At 39.1% G+C, this 16516-nt stretch overlaps 1 protein-coding gene across 1 annotated transcript in view; it reads right to left on the bottom strand.

Annotated features, from left to right (window-relative positions):
• The window catches only part of LOC105550777 (chromosome unknown open reading frame, human CXorf23), a 54137-nt gene that overhangs the window by 17002 nt on the left and 20619 nt on the right, over positions 1-16516 (bottom strand). Inside the window, exons 8-10 of the mRNA XM_011995793.1 lie at positions 9532-9559; positions 7808-7897; positions 1514-1669 (exon numbers count right to left, since the gene is read on the bottom strand). Of these exons, the coding sequence (XP_011851183.1) occupies positions 1514-1669; positions 7808-7897; positions 9532-9559 (274 nt within the window). The remainder of the gene's footprint in view (positions 1-1513; positions 1670-7807; positions 7898-9531; positions 9560-16516) is intronic.

The raw sequence follows: 16516 nt of genomic DNA, 5'->3' as shown, positions 1-16516 counted from the left end.
AAAAAAAAAAAAAAAAAAAAGAGTTATCGGCCGGGCATGTTGGCTCACGCCTGTAATCCCAGCACTTTGGGAGGCCGAGGAGGGTGGATCACCTGAGGTCAGCAGCTCGAGACCAGCCTGGCCAACATGGACAAACCCTGTCTCTAATAAAAATACAAAAATTAGCCAGGCATAGTGGCAGGCGCCTGTAATTGCAGCTACTTGGGAGGCTGAGGCAGGAGAATCACTTGAACCCAGGAGGCAGAGGTTGCACTGAGCTGAGATCGTGCCATTGCACTCCGGCCTGGGAATAAGAGCAAAACTCTGTCCCAAAAAGTAAAAACTTAAAAAATTTAAAGAAGAGTTATTAACAAGTTTGGGGAGTTAGGAATAAACACATGAAGCATTAGCATAATGGAATCAACCTCAGTATCTATCAATGGCTGAATGGATAAAGAAAATGTATATATATACAATGGAATACCAGTCAGCCTTAAAAAGAAGGAAATCCTGTCATTTATGACAACATGGATTAATTTGAAGGATACTATGTTAAGTGAAATAAGCCAGGTACACAAATACCATATAATCTCACCTATATGTGGAATCAAAAAAAAAAAAGTCAAACTCATAGAAACAGAGCAAAATTGTGGTTACCAGAGGCTGGAGGGATTGGGAAGAAGTTGGTCAAAGCATCAACACAAAATTTCAGTTACGCAGAAGAAATACATTCAAAAGATGTACTATACATCATGGTGACTACAGTTAATTACAATATATTGTACACTTGAAAATTGCTAAGAGAGTATATTTTAAGTGTTCTCAACACAAAAAAAATAAGTATGTGAAGTAATGGGTATTTGCTTGATTTAGCCATTCCATAATGTATACATATATCAAAACGTCATGTTGAACACCATAAATAGATGTAATTTTTACTTGTCGATTAAAAACATATATTGAAAAAGAGCATATAATGGTGATGATTGCATAGCACTCTGAATGAAATTAGAGTCACTGAACTGTATGTATTTAATGCTACTTAAAAATGGTTAAAATGGCAAATTCTGTATTATACATATTTTACCACAACAAAAAAATACATGAATGGGGAAAAGAGTTAGTGTATTTTGCAATTACGCACCCTTTGTATATATTCAAAATTTTTTTGGCACTCAGATAATTCACTCAGATAATTGTGTAAGACTAAAATACATCAATTAAAAGCCTTTACCTAAGTTTCCATTTCAAAGATTAACCATACAACAGAAATTCTAAAGTCAAAAGTTCAAACAGCTAACATATGCAAAATATTTGAGGCATAATGCCTAAAAGCATTTTAAGGTTACGCAGTCTCACAACTGTATTACCATTACCTCCCTGAGGTTCTTATTCAACTATCATGCGACAAGAACATTTAAAAACCCAGGTTGTTTCTTAAAATTAAATGAAAAACCAATTTATCTAATGAACATAGATAATTTAGGAGTTTAAATATCACTAAACATTTTTAAATCATTATAATTCAACTAACCTTCTTTTTTCTCATTAATCTTTCTCTGAATTTATGAGTGATAAATCCCCTTGGGCCAGTGAACCGTAAACGCTGATACTTAGCCTGAATGTACAAGCTCTTCTGTACCAGGCCTGATTTATAATTGGGCTGGCATCTGCCACCTCTAAAGTTGCTCTGTGAAGGAAAAAAAGGAATTAAATGTTAAAACTACACCTTCCAAGTCTACTTTATTAGTAAACAGATGAGTGGGTGGCTGGGTGCGGTAGCTCACGCCTGTAATGCCAGCACTTTGGGAGACCGAGGCGGAACTCCTCAAGCTGATCGCTTGAGGTCAGGAGTTCGAGACCAGCCTGGCATGGTGAAACCCCGTCTCTACTAAAAATACAAAAATTAGCCAGGTGTGGTGGCAGGCGCCTGTCATCCTAGCTACTCAGGAGGGTAAGGCAGGAGAATTGCTTGAACCTGGGAGGCGGAGGTTGTAGCGAGTCACTGCTCTCTATGCTTGAAAAGCACGAAAGAGCGCCACTGCACTCCAGCCTGGGTGGCAGAGTAAGACCCTGTCTTAAACAAAACAAAACAAAAAACAGATGAAAAACTGTCTGATACTTGGAGCTGTCTGGATTCTAGGCCTTATAGATATTAAAACAGAAAGAGTTAATGATGGTGACAAAGTATGTTTCTCTCAAGCTGGCTTCCTAGCTCATTTTATATATTAATATATATTTTTAATTTTTATTCTTAGCTGGACTCATGCCTGTAGTCCCAGCTTCTCAGGAGGCTGAGGTGGGAGATAGCTTGAGTCTTGGAGGTAGAGGCTGCAGTAAGCTGTGATTGTGCCACACACTCCAGCCTGGGTGACAGAGCGAGACCCTGTCTCAAAAAAACAAAACGACAACAACAAAACCTATATCAAACCAAATTTTGGAAACTGTTAAGTTAAAAGATTTTGAGGGCAGGCACAGTGGCTCACACCTACAATCCCAGCACTTTGGGAGACAGGTAGGAGGACTGCTTGAGGCCAGGAGTTCAAGACCAGCCTGGGCAACAGAGCGAGACCCTGTCTCTACAAAAAAATAAAAAAAGAAAAGAATTTGAAATTAATTCTTAAAATTCATCAAGCTAACAAAATAAAATGTTCAGAACCTCTAACGAACTAAAATTATTCTTCTGATTCATAGTGAAATATATCAAATCCCAATGAGAGGGAAAGATATAAAGTATCAATATCTATTTAAGAATCAAAAAATATTTTAACTTTATTCCTGTTAATACCTTCAAACAAATCTTTCTTTACTACAAAAGACCGATTACTTAAAAAGAACATTTCCTAACCTGCATATATTGTGCAGCACTATATTAGACATAAGAGGACAATGGATATTCGTGTGTTTCTCATGTGGTTGATAAGACAAATGGTCTCTTGTTAATTTACTGCTGCGGGTGGAAGAGGAAAACAGTCCTCAGTTTTGTCAGTCGTGAACCAACCCTCTCCAAACCTTCCCAAACAATTCTCCAAATCTCCCTCCTTCACTTTCCCATATCACACACTGCTTGTGTCTCCCCGCATTTCCAAGCATCCTCCTAGAATAATCTAAAACAGATGGGAGCAGTGGCGCAAAGGTTCATAGATGGAGTCTATCTCTGCCCTGCTAAATCTTAAAAACTTAGCTACTTGCCAACTTACTGGAAGAAGCTGCATTAAGTTCTTGACTATGAAAGGGATTTCTTCCCCAAAATCATTCAATTAAATTCTCCTATAGAAAATAAACTTGAAGCCATACGAAGAAAAACCCTGGGCTGAATGAAACTTTTAACAAGATCAGTTCAGCATAACTTGAATATTGGAAGATCTAATTCCAAGAAGTAGAGAGAAATATGGTAGAGAAAGAAAGACTTTGGTGACCCAGCGTCCTCTCTCAGGCATAGAAAACTATAAAACTGTTCTGAGCTTATTTAACAAAATTCATACCTAATATCATATGCAAGGTACAAAGACTAAACAGATCCACCTCTTTTCCTTCAGGGGCTGAAAATGAGTAGAGATGCTGGGTCTAAGCACTAGAGACGCAGCTACTCCTTCTGATTTTGCCAATAGGAGTCTACCAAGATCCAGGAAAAGGGCTCTCCATGCTTGAAATGCACAAAAGAGCATTTAATTTGAATGGCACAAGCAGGAAGTCTTATTCTTCCATTTGCCTTACCACTCAAGAGCTAAGAACTCAACCAGTGCTCATTTATTAGGCAGGTACAAGGGTCAGAATAAAAGCTATACATTCTATATCTTTAAAATAGCAGCCGTTGCATACTAAATTTATTCCCAAATGTGTTTTTTTAAAATAAAATCAGAATTTTACTCAGAAGATTGATACATAAACTTTATTATCTGCTAATTTGTTCTTATCTTCTCAATTTTCTCAAGTAAAAAGGAAAAGACAACCTAGTTACATGTAAATGTTTCATCACAAAGGTGCATGGGAAGAGTTTTGTCTTTAAATCAAATTCTTTCTTTGCTTTTAATAAAAAACATCCCTGAGTCACATTCCAACTACTACATGATCAGGGTCCAATCAAATGGGATGAAACTAATAGTGGCCCCTTTTAGAATGTTTCAGGGAAAGAGTTACTATTTGTAAATGATTAAGGCTGAAAACAGAAGCCAAAATTACAAAAGCAAACAAAAGCACATTTCGTTTATAGAAAGTTAGGGTCTGAATAAATATTTATACACCTTTACAGATATGAGTCCAGTTTTTTTTTTTGAGATAGAGTTTCCCTCTGTCACCCAGGCTGAAGTACAGTAGTGCAATCTGGGCTCACTGCAACCTCTGCCTCCTGGGTTCAAGTGATTCTCCTGCCTCAGGCTCCAGAGTACTTGGGACTATAGGTACATGCCATTGCGCCCAGCTCATTTTTGTATTTTTAGTAGAGACAGGGTTTCACTAAGTTGGCCAGGCTGATCTCGAACTCCTCACCTCAAGTGATTTGCCCGCCTCGGCCCCCCAAAGTGCTGGGATTACAGGCGTGAGCCACCATGCCCAGCCAGATATGAGTCAAGATTTCCTCAACATGAAGAGCTAAACAATAATAACTCCTAAATAAACTATTATAAGGTTGAATACACTATTAACCTCTAAAGAAGTCAATAAAATTGTTTATAAACACTACAATGGCTGCATTAAATAACAACCCTCTTTAAACACTATTTGTTTCCCTTTGATAACAAAGTTTAGATTAACCAGCAACTAAAGCAATGCCAGGAGGAAAAGAGATTAGGTCTTAGGTGAGTTGTTGTTACTCGAGCTGCTGTTGCTTTTTAACAAGAAGACAGTTATGAAGTTGTGAAAGGGGAGAACTGGTTGCAGCAAGACCCATAACATCAAAAATATTAAGCTACTAATTTAGTGAAAGCCAAAATGTATGCTAGACTGAACCATGGCTTTAAAATTATGGCCTAATATATAGACATCTAAATAGAATAAGTACAATGGCTCTGTAATAATTTTCAAAGACTTGGCCAAAGAAATAGATTTTATTCTTTTTGAAATTTAGTGTTTGGTTGATTTTATTTAACTTCCATCCTCAGAGTACTTAGTAAGAGGAAACAGATTATGAGCCATATTGGGAAAACAAATGCACAAATGATGTATTACAGTGGAATAGTTAACAAAACCAAGCAGATTCCTCTTTTCACAATTATTTCAGAAATGGGTATGTCAGACATAATGAAGCACATAATTTTACAAAAAAAAATTTATGTCAGGCCTATTTTTCAATTATTTTCTTAAGGCTACAGAAAATTTCAGGTAAAACAGAATTATAATGAGACACTAATGTTAAGATTATCTGCACAAACCTGACACATCAGAGCTAATCTTGAGACTGATGCAATCCATTTCTACATGTCCTCTAAGGTGATTACTATGTCGCTTTGAACTAGTCCAATTCATGTAAAAAGTAAATTATAGCAAAATATTTCCTTTTTTTTTTTTTTCCTTTTGGAATAGGGTCTCTTTGCTGTGTCGCCCGGGCCTGAGGGCAGTGGCACAATCTCGGCTCACTGCAACCTCTGCCTCCCAGGCTGAAGCGATCTTCCCACCCCAGCCTCCTGAGTAGCTGGGATTACAGGTGCACACCACTATGCCCAGCTAATTTTTGTATTTTTTGTAGAGACGGGGTTTTGCCATGTTGCCCAGGCTCTTCTCGATCTCCTGAGCTCAAGTGATCCACCCAAAGTGTTGGGATTACAGGTGTGAGCTACAGTACCCAAGCAAAATATTTCCTTTTCTTTTTTTTTTTTGAGACGGAGTCTCGCTCTGTCGCCCAGGCTGGAGTGCAGTGGCCGGATCTCAGCTCACTGCAAGCTCCGCCTCCCAGGTTTACACCATTCTCCTGCCTCAGCCTCCCGAGTAGCTGGGACTACAGGCGCCCGCCACCTTGCCCGGCTAATTTTTTTGTATTTTTTTTAGTAGAGACGGGGTTTCACCGTGCTAGCCAGGATGGTCTCGATCTCCTGACCTCGTGATCTGCCCGTCTCGGCCTCCCAAAGTGCTGGGATTACAGGCTTGAGCCACCGCGCCTGGCCAATATTTCCTTTTCTTAGGAAGGATTATTTCTTCCCACTATTTTACTACAAAGAATTGTACACTTCTAAGCATTCATATAACATTATATAACTTTAAATGATTGCTCAAGAGGTAAAGTTATATATATCTTGAAAACATTTTTCTATGAATTTATGTTAAAGTATCTTCCCTTAAAGAAAAAAGGTAACAGAAAATAAATCTTATGATGCTCTTAGAAAAATACTATAATCAACTATATCTGACCAATCAGAACATGTAGGAAGCACTTAGATCTGAAAGCCCATCTATATTGTCTATAAGTTATGCAGACATCACATTTTCAGTTGATGTGATGCCCCATTACTCAAGAGATCAACAGATGGCATAAAACACGTATACATTCTAAGACCGTAATTATTTTTAAAAACTTCGTGTCACACATGTTCTTAGATATACAAACCACTGGCTAAAAATGTAATCTATTCAATGCCTACAAATTATGTTACTCTCGTTGAATAAAATCTTTCAACATCTATAAATTTTGACTCTCAAGAAGCCAATATTAATAGACCTCACTCAACTAACCTTCTAGTCCATAATTTTAGATAGCTTCTACTACTTTTCTGTTCATACTAACTTCCTCCTAATGAGCTAACTACTCTATCAAGCCTGCCTGCCACTTTTACACAAAAAGCTCAAATTCTTTCCTTTATTTAGGGGAGGGAGACAATATGAGTGAAAAATATGAATAAAGTACCTATTACAGGCAAGAAACTGTCAAAATTGATTTTAAAAGCACCTCAACTTTTGTGAGCAAGGAGACAGAAATATAATACCTTGGGCCGGGTGCAGTGGTTCAAGCCTGTAATCCCAGCACTTTGGGAGGCCAAGGTGGGTGATCACTTGAGGTCAGGTGCTTGAGATCAGTCTGGCCAACATGATGAAACCCTGTCTCTACTAAAAATACAAAAATTAGCTGGGCATGGTGGCGCGTGCCTGTAATCCCAGCTACTTGGGAGGCTGAGGCAGGAGAATAGCTTGAATCTGGGAGGCAGAGGTTGCAGTGAGCCGAGATCACGCCACTGCACTCCAGCCTGGATGACAGAGGGAGACTCCGCCTCAAAAAAAAAAAAAAGAAATATAATACCTTGTATTATAATTCTAACTCCATATATTTGGGGGATGAGGTGTTCTGGATAATCAAACATATTGGTTGATTAAAAATTATCATTCATATCAGATACAGATGTACCAATAATTAGAGTGTGATAAAATATGCTTTAACAAAGCTACCTGGACCAGAATCTTCCTGTGATGACCCAGAACACCTCTAAGGGTTGTGTGTCCATGGCAGGGTTTTTCAATCTGTGATTCTTGGAGAAAGCTCTACAGCTCTGCACGTGTATCTTAGAGGTAAAGGTTCTGGCTTAAAGGGAGGGTTTGCAGTCTTGCCTGTCTCCCCACCTAGAGCCACTCCACCTGCATCTGTTTTATGTATTTGTGTTTCCATGTAATATTTGGAAAAGGATTCTACTGGTAAAAAAAAAAAAAAAAAAAATTGAAAATCAAGTCCTAAGGAAAGGGGTCATCAATAAATTGATTACAGTTAACTACAAATGTCCAGAAATACTAGTTTATAGCTACCATTTGAAATCATATTACAAAACAGCTCTTGATTTACTAACACTAAAACATTATGTCCAAAGCATAAAACCAAAGCTGGAATTAAATGGAAAACAACACTCAATACCTTGAAAGGTCTTACTCTCGTGTTTCGGCGATTTCCCTCAACCTGAAATGGTTTGTGAGTAATTATGTCTTTTCTCTGCGTAGTATAATTCTGCATGGAAAAAAAGTAGTGGTGTGGGTTAATAGACTTTAAAGTTTATTTTAAAAGCTTGTTTACCATTAGAAAACACATTTTAAATGTACAGGATTAAGAACACAAAGCAGGGAGCAGGGAGCTTAGCCGTAGAGCACATACACATCTCCTCCTTGACCCATGCTAACTTGACCCTCGACCTTGACTACCATGATCCATGCCAGTTTGTGAGGAGCCAGGATCATTTATGCCTGTAACAAGTATAAAACATACTCATGTATAACATAATGAGTGAGTTTGAGAAAATCGAGGATATATCTAGCATTTATTCAGGCACCTAGGAGAGAAATGAACCCATTACTATCAGGAGTTGCTAAAGGGTTCCTACTGCCTAAGAAGAATACAAATCCTCAACATTGCAGGAGGCAGGTATTCCTGACTCAGGTAACTGATTTGAGGTGATGCTCTTGCCATGGCTAGAAAAGTATCAGAAATAAGAGAAAGAACTACATTAGTAAGTCTATAACTATGAGGAACCAAAATCCTCTGGTGGAAACAGAATAGATTACATTTTTAGCCGGTGGAAACAGAAAAGATGGGGCCCATTCTCAAGATGGTTTCCTTTTTCTAAAATCAACAGTCTTATCACCTTCTATTATTTCCACTTTCTGTGGAGTCTGGCCAGAGGAAGGACTGTACTAGGCAACTGCTGACATGGCTCCCAGTGATCCAACCAATTATTCCTCCCTTTGAATGTGGGCAGGACCTAGGAAGCTGCTTCTTGCAAAAAGAATATGGTAAAGGATGAGATTTTACTTGTGAAATTAGGTTACCAACTCTGGCTTCCATCTTTCTCACCATTACTTGCCTGTTCTTATGGAAGCTAGCTGCCATTTTGTGAGCTGCTCTATATAAAGGCAAATCTTCAAGACAGAAAGTAGATTAGTGTTGGCTGGGGGTGGCAAAGGGGAGTAACGAAACAGGCATGAGGGCTCATACTGGGTAATGAAAACATTCTAAAAGTGGACTACGGTAATGGTTGCACGCTTTGGTTAATTTACTAAAAATCATTAAATTGTACACCTAAAATGGGTGAATTTTATGGTATGTAAATTATGCCTTAATAAATATGTTCCAAGAGAGCTTAAGAGTTGTTCCCAAAAAATCTTTTTTGAAATTTTTTTATAATTATTACTATTTTTTGTAGAGATGAGGTCTAGCCACGTTGCCCAGGCTGGTCTTGAACTCCTGGGCCCAAGAAATCCTCCTGCCTTGGCCTCCCAAAGTGCTAGGATTACAAGCATGAGCCACTGCACCTGGCCCCCCAGAAAATCTTAAGAAAGCTAGATTTATTAGCTTTATTTAATGAATCCAATAAAATGCTACTAAATCAAGCAAGAAATGACCATTTCTTCTGTCATAATAACTTTACGTATCAACGGAATCTTATAACATATACTTAATGAACAGTTACAAACGTGAAAAATATTGGTGATCCCTGTACATTCCGATGTATTGGAGAAGAAGAAATTATAAAAATGAAAATTTTAGAACTGTGATCTTACCATGTAAGGTTTTTCAATACATTTTTTAAAATTTGATTTTATAAAATGCATGGGTTTTTGGAATCCATCAGTATGAACATTCTTTACCTTTGAAAAACTGGAACTCTGATCTTCCCTAATAAGGAAAGAGAGAAAATAAGAATATTTTATTAGTATAATATTTTTTCCAACAAATAAACAAGAATAATTTTAAAAAGCCCCTTCAGAAACAATTAAAGTAGCACACAAATTAAATCTCAATGATCTATCACTACTAAAATTACAAATGATAGTCATTAGGCCTAAACCCGTCATTTTGCCTCATTTTCCAACAAATGTTATTTACCTAAGTTGGAGGTTAGCAATGGGGAAAAACATTCCTTGAACCAGGGTTCTCAATCTGGGGTCTAAGGATAGGCTTCCTGGGGGCTGTAACCCCCGAAACCATATGTGAAATGTGTGTTTTGTGTAAAGATAACTACTGCTCTAGAACCTCTGGCAGCACTGCCCCCCTCCCCTTCTTGCTAACAGGCTCTTACTGGTGGAAGCACCAAGGGCTCATGACCCAGCCCATTCATCAGAGGCAAGGTGTATGACTGGCTCAGGGTCCCCTCACTGGCAGAGCTGAGGCCTCTGATACTGCAGGGCCACAGCAGGGAACGACAGCCGCCTCTCTCCCGTCATCATGGGGTCCTGAGGCCACAAAGGGCTCTTCTCAGGCAGCCCTATCTGGGAGGGAGGTCCTTCCCTGGACTCTTCCTCTGATCTCCAAAGCCTCATTTCCACAGCCCTTGGGGGTTCCTCTCCGTGTCACACCCTGCATCTCTCCACAATGCTTCTCAGCCCCTTCCTGTGTCTTCCACAGGCCCACCTTCAGTCTTTCCCATGGATTCCCCACTGGCAACAAGATAACTTCCACACTCTTCATCGTGACCCCATGGCCCTTTCTGCTCTGGCCCTTGCTACCTTGCTCCAATCTCCCCAACAAGCACACTGAGCCTTAGGATTTTTGTTTGTTTGTTTTTGAGACAGAGTCTTGCTCTGTCGCCTAGGCTGGAGTGCAGTGGCGCAATCTTGGCTTACTGCAAACTCCACCTCCTAAGTTCAAGCAATTCTCCTGCCTCAGCCTCCCGAGTAGTTAGGATTACAGGCACGTGCCATCATGCCCCGCTAATTTTTTTTATTTTTAGTAGAGACGGGGTTTCACCATGTTGACCAGGCTGGTCTTGAACTCCTGACCTCAAGTGATCCATCCACCTCGGCCTCCCAAAGTGCTGGGATTACAGGCGTGAGCCACCGCGCCCAGCCGGGAATATTGAAGCTCATGTGGTTCCCGGCACCCAGCAATCTCTCCTGCTTCTACACCTTTGCATGTGCAGTTCCTTCTGTGACCATTTCCTTCTACTTTGATTAACTTAAAGATTTAGATCCATTTATACCTCTTCAAGGAAGTTTCCTAAACCCTTCTGAGGTGAACTAGGTGCTCCCTGGTATGTGCACATGTAGCATTTTTCAGTCTTAACACCTATCACTCCGTATTTGTAACTACTGGTGTACCTGTCTGTTTAACAGAACAAGTTGCTATTCCTTCAGAGGAAGCACTGCGGATGATTCATTTTGTGGTCCCAGTTCTGATCCCAGAATCTGACATGAAATAGACACTCAGGGTTTTTTTAAATGTTAAAAAGGCCTATGTTTTGTCAAAACGCTGACGACAATAGGTCAAAAGAGTAAAGTGCAAAGCTGTATATTGAGGATAATTTCAACTATTTAAAATATACACATATGTGCCCAGAAAAAAATAAATGACAAGAAATGTACTAAATATTAACAGTGGTCATCTCTGACTGGTAAAATCAGGAATGCCTTATATTTTTGATTTTATACTTTATTATATTTTTCCAAATGATTACCATTAGTGTATATGACTACTTCTACAAACAAAGCAATGGATTTTTAAAAATTCTCTTTGCAAAGCATATATCTGAAAAGGGAGCTATATCCAGAATATACAAAGAACTCCTACACCTCAACAATAAAAAGACTTTGATTTTAAAATAGGCAAAGGATTTGAATAGAAATTTCTCCAAAAACATACCAATGGCCAATAAGCACATGGAAAGATGCTCAACATCATTAGTCATCAGAGAAATGCAAATTAAAACTACAATGAGATACCACTTTACACTAACTAGGATGGCTATAACCAAAAAGATGACAATACCAATGTTCATAACAGCACTATTTACAATAGCCAAAGGGTGAAAGCAATACAAATGTCCACAAACAGAAAAACAGATAAACAAAATGTAGTACAGCCATACAATGGAGTATTATTCAGCCTTAAAAGAGAATAAATTTTTTTAAAAAAGGAATGAAATTCTGACACATGATACAACATGGATTGACCCTGAAAACACTATGCTAAGTGAAAGAAGCCAGAGAGAAAAGGACAAATATTGTCTGACTCTACTTAGATACCCACAATAGGCAAATTCATATAGACAGAAAGAATAGAGGTTACCAGGGGCTGCGGCGAGGAGAGCATGAGGAGTTATTATTCAACGGAAACAGAGTTACTGTTTGTGAAGATGAAAAAGTTCTGGAAGTGGATACAAACATCTGGTGATGATTGTACCAGTGAATATACTCAATATCAATGAATTTTACACTTAAAATGGTTAAAATGGTAAATTTAGGATATGTATATTTTGTCACAATACAAAAACTAAATCCTTTGATATTTGATTTTTGACCAGGCAAATGAATGCTCAGATTAGAGAATCTATTTCCCAGCTGCCCTGCAGCTAGGCATGGCCATGGGACTAAATTTTGGACAAGTTATCATGTGTAAATTTCAAGAAGTCTTTAAAGGAAAGGCTAGAATGAGGACATGATGGCTAAAGCACAGATACCCATATTGGATCATGAGGCAGACGCTACACACAGAGGATATGAGAGGAAGAAGATCTAAGCAGCCTGGTTCCCTGATGCGTCCACTCTACCATGTCGACCCTATCATGTAGATTTCCTACCTCTAATCTTTTTTTATTACTTAAGAAGGAAATACTTTTTTTCTCTAGCTCTTACAGTCCATTCTCCACCCAGCAACCAGAGTGATCCTTTTAAAATTTAAGTGAGATTATGTCTCTTCTCTGGTTACAACCCAAAATGTTTTCTAACTTCATCCAGAATAAAATACAAAGTCTTCATGTCCTTCAGTTCTTCAAAGTCGTTTGTGACTGGCCTCATCTACTAACTCTCTCCCTTTACTACCCTGTCACAACCCCACTGTCCCCCTTTCTATTCCTTAAACAAAAGCAGGCATGCACCTGTCTTAAGGTCTTTGCTTTTGCTGTTCCCTCCCTTGAAATACTATCCTCTCAAATAACCCTATGGCTAACTCCCTCACTTAATTCACTACCCAGCTACATTTTTTAAAAAGTCATAAGTGTACTCCATGATCACCCTAAATAAAACCGTATCACACATGTCACTCTTTGCTATTAAATTTCCTCTTCTGCCTTATTTTCACCTATCACTCCACTGACATGTATTTATTTTCTTTCTTCTACCATTAAATTATAAGTAACATGAAGACAAAGGTTTGTATATAGTTTTTCATTATATCCCCAGTCCTTAGAACAGTAACTAGAAGAAATCAATATATAAATACCTGTTGACTATATGAATATAACATCTTTATAAAGTGTACTCTACTTCAGTATAGATTATGACTGTTGCAATAGCAAGAATAAAAACTGATGTTTTCCCGTAACCTGCCCAGCTTAAACGACAGACTGTCCTTCCAACTCCTTGTTAAAAAATAAAAAATAAAAGAAATTCTTGGCAGTTTGATGTCCTCTTCAAGTCCACTGATACTATTTTTAAGCTACTTTATCAAACACACTCCATACTTCTATAATAAAACAACTCATTTACATTGTAGGAAACTTAGTAACTACAGTTAGAAAAGGCAGAAATAGTATGTCAGGAGAAAACATGGAGACATTAGAGTAAGAAACGGGTAAGAAATGGAAGCAAATCCAGACCATCCTCAACTTACAATGGTTTGACTTACAATTATTTTACTTTACAGTGGGTTATCGGGATGTTGTCCTATCATAAGTTAAGGAACACCTGTAGAGAACAGATGGGTCCTAGAGGCTAGACAGAATCCCCAAGTGTTAGACTTGCTTGTGAAAGATCCTAAGGTATCAGGGAATAGTAACCTAAATCTAAATGCATTACAATTTAGGTATCCTCTGTCTTGTCTACTCCTTTGGAAACTCTTCATCCATTCATTCAACAAACATGAACTGAGCTCAGGGCAGTGGGGATACACCAGTGAGCAAACACAGACAAAGAGGCTGCATACAATTTTTTGAGGAAAAACTGCACAGGTGAGAAATCACTACATCCTTTGACTTATGATCGCATCATGTTTCATTTCTTTCACATTTCTGTGGAAACTACCCTGACTTGATATTAAAAGTTTATATAAAAACATAATATATAATGAGGTCAATTTTTATAAATTGAATTTCTAAGATAAAATGATAAAATATTTTTCTTATTTAAATAAAGAAATTGAATCAGGATAAAGTGAGAGATTAATAATAAGAGTTGGCGACGATATGGAGCAACTGGGCCCGTCACATGCTGCTGGTGGAAGTGTAAAGTAGTCCAGCCACTTTGGTTTTGTTTTTGTTTTTGTTTTTTTTTGAGACGGAGTCTCACTGTGCCTCCCAGGCTGGAGTGCAGTGGCCGGATCTCAGCTCACTGCAAGCTCCGCCTCCCGGGTTCACGCCATTCTCCTGCCTCAGCCTCCCGAGTAGCTGGGACTACAGGCGCCCGCCACCTCGCCCGGCTAGTTTTTTGTACTTTTTAGTAGAGACGGGGTTTCACCGTATTAACCAGGATGGTCTCGATCTCCTGACCTCGTGATCCGCCCGTCTCAGCCTCCCAAAGTGCTGGGATTACAGGCTTGAGCCACCGCGCCCAGCCGGTCCAGCCACTTTGGAAGACAGTCTGGCAGTTCCTCAAAAAGTTAATCATAGAGTAACCATCAAACTCATCAATTCCACTCCTAGCCATATATTGAAGAGAAATGAAAACAGGTATCTCCACAAAAACTTGCACACAAATGTTCACAGCACAGTTATTCACAATAGACAAAAAGTGGAAACAACCCAAATGTCCATCAACTGGTGAATGGATCAACATAATACGACACAGCCATACAATGGAATATTATTCAGCCATACATAAGAATTCTCACGCTACAACATGGATGAGCATTAAAAACATTATGCTATAGGAAAGAAGTCAGTTATGAGAGGCCACATATTCTATTATCGTATTTATATGAAATGTCAGGCCAGGTGTGGTGGCTCATGCCTGTACTCTCAGCACTTTGGGAGACTGAGGCGGGTGGATCCCTTGAGTGCAGGAGTTTGAGACCAGCCTGGGCAACATGGTGAAACCCCATCTCTACAAAAAAAAAAAAAAAAAAAAAGAAAAAGAAAAATCAGCCGGGCATGCTGGCAGGAGCCTGTGGTCCCAGATGCTCGGGAGGCCGAGGTGGGAGAATCACCTGAGCCTCACGGAAGGTCGAGGCTGCAGTGAGCTGTGATCATGCCTCTGTACTCCATCCTGGGTGACAGAGACCCTGTCTCAAAACAACAACAACAACAAAATGATTATATGAAATGTCAGGATTAGACAAAGCCATAGATACAGAAAATAGAACAGTGGTTGCCAGGGACTAAGGGGGAAGGAGAAATGGGGCAGGGAGTGGCAGCTAATGGGTAGAGGGTTTACTTTTGGGGTGATGAAGTGTTTTGGAATTAGATAGTAATGACGGTTGCATAAGTTCGTGAATACACTAAAAACTACTGAGTTGTTTGCTTTTGCAGGATGAATGTTAAGTAATGTCTCACTTTTCAAAACTCCTCATGGCTCCACTCTGCCTCACCACCTATCCGATACAAATAAAATAATCCAACAGATCCAGCAAAAGGCAGCTTGTAGGAACACATCCTTGCACACTATCACACTGTCCTCAAAGCTAGCATTCATAGTACTTAATGCTGACCAGCTACTTTACCTTATACTCATCACTTTACTTAATTTTAATCACCACTGTGAGGCAAGTACAACTCTTATCCCTATTTTACAGACGAGGAAACAGAGACAAAATAATCTGCCCAAAGTCGGTCACATAGCTAGGAATCTAAGAGCCAGGCACTGAACTCACATCCAACTCCAGTGCTCAAGTTCTTAATCACGTCAAGGGGTAAATATACATCCTAAAGCATCTTACAATCTTTAAAATATGTTGATTGTCTTAAATCTGTTTTTAAAACCTGTTTCTTGGTACTCGGGGTTTCTTATACTTGTTGAGTCAAGGAAAGCATGACAGAGAGCTTGTGTCATTAAGGAGCACAGTCATGTCAGGCATTAACCATTAGGAGACTGGAGACTTTCACACAGCAAGGGACAACATTTTAACTCTTTCATTTTCAATTGTTTTATATGCCTCAACACATCGTTTCACCATGTTTTAATTAGTCCTGAACTTATTGTCAGAATCAAGTCCACGTATTCTAACCTAGTTAGCTACAGACTTGACTTAAAGGTCTTGTCAAATACAGTATCTTACCAATTTGATACAAAAGATTACGGAAAAACAATTAGCACTGTCTCTTTGTATTCATACAGTCTCACTTTTTGGGAGATCCAAGTAGCGTAAGAACTCAAGTGAAGTGGAAATGCTGTCCTGTTCAATTATACCTCATAATCATATGGGGCCCCAGAGTTGCCATGAGTTCCATCCACGTGGTATTCAGAACTAGAGATAAACTGGGGTTGATCTAGACTACTGAGGCCCCCTAAACAGAAGTATGAGGTTAAGAAAGAAAAATCAGGCCGGGCGCGGTGGCTCAAGCCTGTAATCCCAGCACTTTGGGAGGCCGAGACGGGTGGATCACAATGTCAGGAGATCGAGACCATCCTGGCTAACCCGGTGAAACCCCGTCTCTACTAAAAAATACAAAAAACTAGCCGGGCGAGGTGGCGGGCGCCTGTAATC

This window comes from Mandrillus leucophaeus, unplaced genomic scaffold (genome assembly GCF_000951045.1).
Source record: "Mandrillus leucophaeus isolate KB7577 unplaced genomic scaffold, Mleu.le_1.0 Scaffold499, whole genome shotgun sequence".
Taxonomy (NCBI): domain Eukaryota; kingdom Metazoa; phylum Chordata; class Mammalia; order Primates; family Cercopithecidae; genus Mandrillus; species Mandrillus leucophaeus.
The sequence above is the reverse complement of the archived record's forward strand: the minus strand, read 5'-3'. Positions and strand labels throughout refer to the sequence as shown.